The sequence below is a fragment of the Drosophila serrata genome, unplaced genomic scaffold, assembly GCF_035046125.1.
Source record: "Drosophila serrata isolate PLE 108 unplaced genomic scaffold, ASM3504612v1 contig_189, whole genome shotgun sequence".
Lineage (NCBI taxonomy): Eukaryota > Metazoa > Arthropoda > Insecta > Diptera > Drosophilidae > Drosophila > Drosophila serrata.
The window spans coordinates 202,224-209,351 of NW_028257087.1; the positions used below are offsets into that span (position 1 = coordinate 202,224).

The 7,128-nt window shown below is 46.9% G+C and overlaps 4 protein-coding genes across 4 annotated transcripts; 1 reads left to right on the plus strand and 3 right to left on the minus strand.

Moving 5' to 3' along the window:
* Npc2e (Niemann-Pick type C-2e) lies at positions 1-1,319 on the minus strand. Its single transcript, XM_020958372.2, has 3 exons — positions 955-1,319; positions 507-614; positions 1-445 (listed from the first exon to the last, which is right to left on the minus strand). The coding sequence occupies exons 1-3, from the start codon at positions 1,019-1,021 to the stop codon at positions 108-110; spliced, it is 513 nt and encodes a 170-aa protein (XP_020814031.1). The 5' UTR covers positions 1,022-1,319; the 3' UTR covers positions 1-107.
* Positions 1,320-1,775: 456 nt separating this feature from the next.
* LOC110188592 (mite group 2 allergen Gly d 2.02-like) lies at positions 1,776-2,654 on the minus strand. Its single transcript, XM_020958355.2, has 3 exons — positions 2,493-2,654; positions 2,160-2,267; positions 1,776-2,098 (listed from the first exon to the last, which is right to left on the minus strand). The coding sequence occupies exons 1-3, from the start codon at positions 2,557-2,559 to the stop codon at positions 1,800-1,802; spliced, it is 474 nt and encodes a 157-aa protein (XP_020814014.2). The 5' UTR covers positions 2,560-2,654; the 3' UTR covers positions 1,776-1,799.
* Positions 2,655-2,874: 220 nt separating this feature from the next.
* Fancl (E3 ubiquitin-protein ligase Fancl) lies at positions 2,875-4,424 on the plus strand. Its single transcript, XM_020958354.2, has 3 exons — positions 2,875-3,134; positions 3,191-4,186; positions 4,245-4,424. Exons 1-3 carry the CDS (start codon positions 3,021-3,023, stop codon positions 4,281-4,283), a joined length of 1,149 nt encoding a protein of 382 aa, XP_020814013.2. The 5' UTR covers positions 2,875-3,020; the 3' UTR covers positions 4,284-4,424.
* On the minus strand, positions 4,322-6,822 carry ohgt (E3 ubiquitin ligase component cereblon). The gene is made up of 5 exons (XM_020958353.2): positions 6,545-6,822; positions 6,193-6,474; positions 5,477-6,134; positions 4,907-5,409; positions 4,322-4,848 (listed from the first exon to the last, which is right to left on the minus strand). The coding sequence occupies exons 1-5, from the start codon at positions 6,564-6,566 to the stop codon at positions 4,544-4,546; spliced, it is 1,770 nt and encodes a 589-aa protein (XP_020814012.2). The 5' UTR covers positions 6,567-6,822; the 3' UTR covers positions 4,322-4,543.
* Positions 6,823-7,128: the final 306 nt, after the last annotated feature.

Genomic DNA, 7,128 nt, shown 5'->3' on the forward strand with positions numbered 1-7,128 from the left:
TATCGTCTGCAGAGTTCTGAGTATATTTTTCGTTGAATAATAATGGTGATAATATTCAGCAAGCCAGTTGGTACCGGTGGCTGGAGTAGAGTGCATCGTCGTGTCCGCTACTCGGAGTGGGGGTTCGTCCAGTCCAGCAAGTACTCCTCCCTTTGCGTCGCAGTTGGTCCCTTCCGGATCTTGCAGGTGACCACGAAGCAGGTGATCGGTTCGCCTTTAACATCGTTCAGTGTGACAGTGACATCCGCCGTGATCTCGGGGAAAGCAGGCTCCACATAAAAGTTGAACTGATAAGTAACATCCTCATCCTTGTCGATGGGACAAATGGCGCCGTAGAGAAGATTGAGGCACACATCGGAGACCTCATCGGGCAGGATGTAAGGTAGATTCATGCCCAGGACCCTGGCCGTTGTGGTGGCTGTGATGCTCTTAATGTTGTTGTCATCTGTCGGTAAACCAAAATTAGATAAAGGACATGGATATAAGGATATGCTGCTCCTACTTACTGCCCAGAAAATGGACCTCCATCACCGCATATTTGCCTTTGTAGACCACACATGGTGGCTCCTCGCAGTCCACGACTCTCACGGCCAGTGGAAACGGTTTATCCGGGCCTGCAAAAAAAAAATAATAAAGCAATGCAACTGGTGATCCAAGAAGTAGGCTACGAATTTGCGGAAAAAGCTCGGAAAGATTAGCACGCCGACTCTCACTGATAAAGCCTAATCATCACCCAGCCGGGAGATACCTTTGAGGACTTTTATTTTCCATATCAAAGTATTTTTGGCAATAGTTTCAAGAGAAATTCATAGAGATTGTGGAATAAGCCAATGAATCACCAGGCCAAGGATTACTTTGAGACCATGAATCCCTCTTCTATTTTAAGCCTTAAACCACAAATCGATGTTAGGGTTTCCTGGCTACAAAACGAAGCTCCCAAATCGAGGTACTTACACTGCTTTACATTGGTAGCACTAACCGTGGCCAAAATCAAGGCCAAAACTAAGATAATTCGCTGCATTTTCGGTCGCTGGGAACCTCCTCCTGTAATCTCTGGCCAGTAATTAACCAACTACAATGTCTTCGGTACGCGCGAACGCAGCTGATAGCCGTGAATGGGAATGGGAATGGAATCACTGTGGCCGGCGCAGAACCTTAAATAGGTGGCGTCGTCCGTGCGATGACCATTGGCTCGGGAGAGCGGCTTATCAGGTGGCGATGGCTATTGATACCGTCGCGGCCTCCACGCAGGTGTTACAAATATGAAAACAGTGGGACCTGCAGGTGTTGCGCTCTGACGAAGAGCAAACAGTGGAATCGCCGGAATCGAATCAGTAAATAACGTAAATTTGACTGATAAGCCGGAAAAATCGATGTTATTATGGCATTCCCTTCTTGCAATGGGTTAACAAAGTTGCATTAATTACCTAAAATCCCAGGAAAATCCCCCTAAACTGTCTAAAAATAGTGTCTGAACATGGGTGCAAAGGAACTTAAATTATCGCCGATTAACGATATGTTTATCGATTAGTTTGAATCGAATTCTTGTTAGAGGCGATGTGTGTTTAAAAAAGGTAAACAACAGCAAGTCAGCTTTTGTTTTCAAAAATATGTGCAGTAAGGAATCGAATTTTAAGCAGTTCCTAAGCGCCAAGGATCCTGCGTAGCTGCAGCCAAGAGCCAAACCTGTAATTATTATTGGATTTCCTCAGTTATAATACTATTTCAACAAAACCTGCTTCTGTGACCCTCTAAGGAAAAAAAGATTGATACTATTTAGGGGATTAATATATAAACGTTTACTCCAGCAAAGCAGTCGCTCCCTTTCGGAGCTTGCAGCTGACTATAAAACAGGTAATCGGTTCCCCATCCTCGTCGTTCAGCGTAACAGTGACATCCGCCGTGATCTCGGGGAAGGCAGGCTCCACATAAAAGTTGAATTGATATGTCACATCCTCGCCCTTGTCGATGGGACACATGGCGCCGTACAATAGATTGATACACACATTGGACACCTCCTCGGGCAGGTCATACGGCAGATTCATGCCCAGGACCTTGGCCGTTGTAGTGGCTGTGATGCTCTTAATGTTGTTGTTATCTATCGGGAAACCATAAATTAATAAAGGACGTGGATATAAGGATATGCTACTTCTACTTACTACCCAGAAAGTGGACCTCCATCACCGCGATAGTGCCCTTGTAGACTACGCAAGGTGGCTCCTCACAGTCCTGGATATTCACAGATAGGGGAAAAGGCTTGTCCTTACCTGAAAATAAAAGACCAAGCAGTGCAACAGGTGAGCTGAAAAGTATACTAGGAACGGCGGAGAAGTTGGCTGAAAAAGACTCTTAAAGACTCTTCAATAGTTCTAAAAATAACTTCAAAGAGATTGTGATTAATGAATGAAACCTTTTTACTAAATATTTACTTAGAAAAATGAATGCCAAGTTCTAAATTTGTACGTTCTTATAACAAAACAAAATGGACTTACACTGTTTAACATTGGTAGCACTGACTGTGACCAAAGCCAAGGCCAAAACTAAGATAATTCGTAACATTTTTGGTAGTGGGGAAGTTCCTCCTTCTGTTATCTTTGATAAGAGTAGAACTACAATGTATTCGCGCTCACGCTGCTGATGAGAATGGAATTAGTACGGCCGACGGCGCCCTTATATAGCAAAGATCAGCGTATTTTGATACCGGCTCTGCCACCAGGTGTTACTTGAGGGCCGCAGGTGTTACACTCTGACGAATAACTATCACAAGAGCACATAAATCTGTCTGATAAGTCGGCGGATTCGGCTCTCCTTTCTTGCGGTAGGTGAGATCACCCAATTCTTTTTACATTTCGTAAATTTGACGGAAACAGAATCACCATCACATTTGAATTCCCCACCGATTGTCGATAAAGTAATCGATTTTGCACAATTGGGGTAACCATTAAAGTGCCATCTCAAACGATGTTTTAAAAAGGTAAACAAAAGTTATCCTAATTTTTGTGCTCAAAAATACCAAGATTATGGACAGTGAGGAACGGAACTTGGAACAATTCCTGGCAGGCAAGCATCCTGGCCTGCTGGCGGAGCGACAGCCAAGCGGTGCGTGCATTATCCGTGGAGTTATCTGCAATGATGTGAGTAATATTCACCCCAAAGCTCCCGCCAAAATTAAAATGTTTAATTAATCCAGGGAAACTGGCGTCGCCTGAAGCTTTATGTACCCCATCATCCGGCACTCCATGGTTTCCAGCTGTATGTGCAGGAGCACTTGGAATACAAACTCTATACGGCTGATAACCTAAAGGTTCAGGATGACTGGCTGCTGGAGGACTTGCTGGGCAATCTGGAAAAGATTCTGCCCATCAAAGAAACCATATCCTGCATAAGGGATGCCCCGGAGCAAGGGAACATATACGCCGATATCCTGGCGCTACACAAGCCCAAGGAGTACCGCCTGCAAACGAACGATGCCTGTTCTCGAATTCGTTTCAGCGAGTTTGTCGACTACGAAAAGCATTATTTGGAACTGGAAGTGCCCTCTCTGCGGCTGCTGGAGCACAGCCTGCCCGACTGCATTCCGTTGGCTGAAATGATGGTCAAGAGTGCGAGGACTTTGGAGGATGTCCTCATACTCTTTCGCAAGGTTCTGGAGGAACTGCGACCGTTCTACGATAACTTCATGGACATCGATGAGCTGTGCCATGTGCTGCAGCCGTCTCCCGTTACCACCAAGCATAATTCACGGGTGTTTCCTCTCATGGATCGCGTCTACCTTAAGGTGACTATCGTTGATCCCTTTGCCTGCATTGCCTCCATGGCTTTGAAGATCATTGGACCAACGGAGGAGGTGGCTCGCTTGCGGCACGTGCTGAGCGACGGTCTGGGGAACTGGGACCCCGAACTGGACATGCACAAGAACCTGCTGCGCATCTTTGACCTTTGCTACTTCCCCATGCCAGAGTGGACGGATGATCCAAAGCAAAAGGAGGAGGATGACGAGCAGAGGCGCTGCAACATCTGCTTCGAATATCGCCTTGACGGTGGAGAAGTGCCTCTAGTTTCCTGCGACAACACCAAATGTGTTCTCAACTGCCATGCTGCCTGCTTGAAGGAGTGGTTCCAGACACTAATGGAGGGCAAGACCTTCCTCGAGGTCTCCTTCGGCTTGTGTCCCTTCTGCAAGGCGGTAAGTTTTTATAAGATTCCTGATTTCCCCTCTGGATCCCTAATTTCCATTGTTGCAGAAACTCTCGACTTCCTTTGTGGCCCTATTGAATGACTGAAAAATAGAGATCCCGCTCAGTATTTCCTTATAAGACAGTTTTTCAAGAGAAACTTAAAGAAAAGCTTTAGTTTTATTTTCAAATTATCTTAAATATGAACTAGGAATAATTTATTTTATCTAAAGAACATATACGCATCCATATGTGTAGATCAATCTTTCCCACATCTTGGGAGCTGACGCGCCTAGGTGGGCAACGATTTAAGCATTGTCATTCGTACAACGGCAGCAACAGAAGCAACGCTTCACAGCGCGCCAACCTCATTCCATCTCATTGGAGATCAGGCGCAACATGTTCCGCACCACAAACGAGCTGCCGTTGACTGTGTTCTCGCTGGCCCCTCCAATCCGAACGCTAGACCCAGCCAGGCCGAAGAACACCTTGGGAGCGAGATTTGGCTGCACCGCCTTGAACTCCCAACCGACGTGTTGAGCGCAGAATTTGCACAGGATGCTGTGCCACTGGTAGCCCGGAAACCAGCTGAATTTGGTGGATGGCTCACCGCTGTAGCCGATGGCATGCTGCCTCACCCGGTACACGGTGTTTGTTTCATGGATATAGCCCTCTTTAAAAATAGCATTGGTTAGAATCGACATAATGGACAATTGCACTCCTCTTCTCACCTGGATTGCAATACTGCGTCTGTACCCCGTGCTTGGACATGGCAAATAGATCCGAGCAGTGGGCCAGACTGCTGTTGCAATAGCGGCAGTAGAAGAAGGACTCCTCCTTCAGCGTGCTCCCGATCAACTGGAGGCGAGTGTTCACCGAGTCTGTAAGGAAAGTCAGCCGCATCATCTTCTCGTTTAGGTGGAGGTTTCGCACCAGCCAGAACGACAGCTGGATGGGACATTTTGGCATGGTGTTAATCTTGTGAATCTCCAGCTTCTTGCGAGCGCGCTCCACAATGTCGTCAAAGGCATACTCCTGACAGGCGTCCGCCGGCCAGGGAGTGCTGGCTAGTTGAAATCGGCGGTACTGGTCCCGCATTGAGGGAATATCCCTAAACCGGGCCATGGAACCCATATCCACGGTTTGCAGGGGCTCGGGCAGGAAATACTCGGGCAAAATCTTAACTTTGCTGAAGCACTTGGTCGTCGGATTGCGAGCAATGTAGTGCGGCGGTCTGGGGATCGAACATTTGGAGATTGAGCAAAAGGATTCATGTTGAGAAAGGTATATCCAACACTCACCCCTGGATGTCGTTGCAGTTGATGACGATGCGCTGCAGAGCTCGAGACTTGTAGAACACCAACTCTCGGTCGCTCTCACCTCTCTCGTAGATCTGGCACGTGACACCGTACAACTTGTGCGGGTTGTTCTCCGGCGGTTGCATCAACGGGAAGCCAACGCCAAAGATCAGGCCATCCAGGCCAGGCATGTCGTCATCGAACATGCTCCCGTCGATCATAAAGGGCAGAACCTCGCCGGGAAAGAGGATATGCTGGTGCAGGAAGATGAGCATGTGATGGGTACTGCCCACCTCAAGGTAGTCCACGCCTGGCACGCGACTCAGGTGCGTGCCAAAGTACGAGTGCTCCGCCGGCAGATTGGTATCAAAGTGCACGCCCTCCTCCATCTCGATGTCGAGCTGTGCGGGTGCTGGCGGTGGTGGCAGGATTGGGTTTGAAGGTTCGGCCTCCTCCTGGCTGGTCTCATCGCTAGTTCGACTGCGACGCCGCTCCTGGCTGAAGACCATGCTACGCACACGCTGCAGAAAATTATCCCGGTTAAGCAGGGCAGCTATTCCTCCATCCCGGTTGCGGGCCTGCGCCACCATCTGCTCCACAGCGGAGATGTGGCGGTTCGGTGGAATCATCCAGCGGGGCAGGGCCTCTAAATCGGAGTCATCTGCCGGAGGAAAGTTAAATGATCAGCTCGGATAGGGATTTATGTGGGGCCAACTCACCTTCGCTGCCGCGACTCTCCAGGGACATGTCACTACTAGCGTCTGCTCGCTCCTCATCCGCATCTGCGAAAACGTCGTCTTCCCCCGCTGCCTGCAGGGGATCTATTGCACTGTTCCCAGTTTCCTGTGGCTCCTCCTGTTGCTGAGGCTGCAGCTCTACCTCCTCGTTTTCATGCGCATCCTCCGGAGGCTGCATTCTCGGCTCCCCCATCGCCCCCGCCCCACCATTTGCATAGCCTTGGGCCCCCGCTGCGTCTGTCGACTGCTGACCCGAATTGATTTCTGCGCAATTGAATGTCGTACACTTGTTAATAGCTGCATACTTGATAAAATTTAAAGTCCTCGGACTCACCTGCTGTCTCCTCGTCGTCCATTTGTTGTAATGTGATTTTGATTCGTTTTGTTGGACAGTAAAATTCTTTTATTTACTTTTTTATTTACTTTTTTTTTTGACAAAGGAAAATATCGAATGGTGATGGAAGTTCATCGATGGATAAAGCGGCCAGTGTTGATAAGTTACGAGGTAGTGTTGGTCGGTGTAATAATTTGAATTTTTGAATTCCTGACGTAATTTTGAATTTTTGTTTCTTTTAATTTTTGATTACTTTTGTTTTTATTTAGGTTTTAATTGTAATTATAAAGAATAAAAAAAAGTCATACGGGGTACTATTTAAGTGTCTCTAAAAATTATGTATGTAATGAATATTATCTGTTTACTTTTTCATAAATAAGTCTATTATTCTATTCCACATTGTTAGTTAATATATTTTTAAGTTAAATTTCCATACAAACATATTTCGTTGAAATCAATGAGCTTTAATTAAGCTTCGATCTTTGTTAACTTTGCAACACTAGCTTTATAGAAACTCTGATTGGAAGTCAATGAGAGCGGATCCACATAGTCTGGAGCATGATACAATTATAATATATAATATA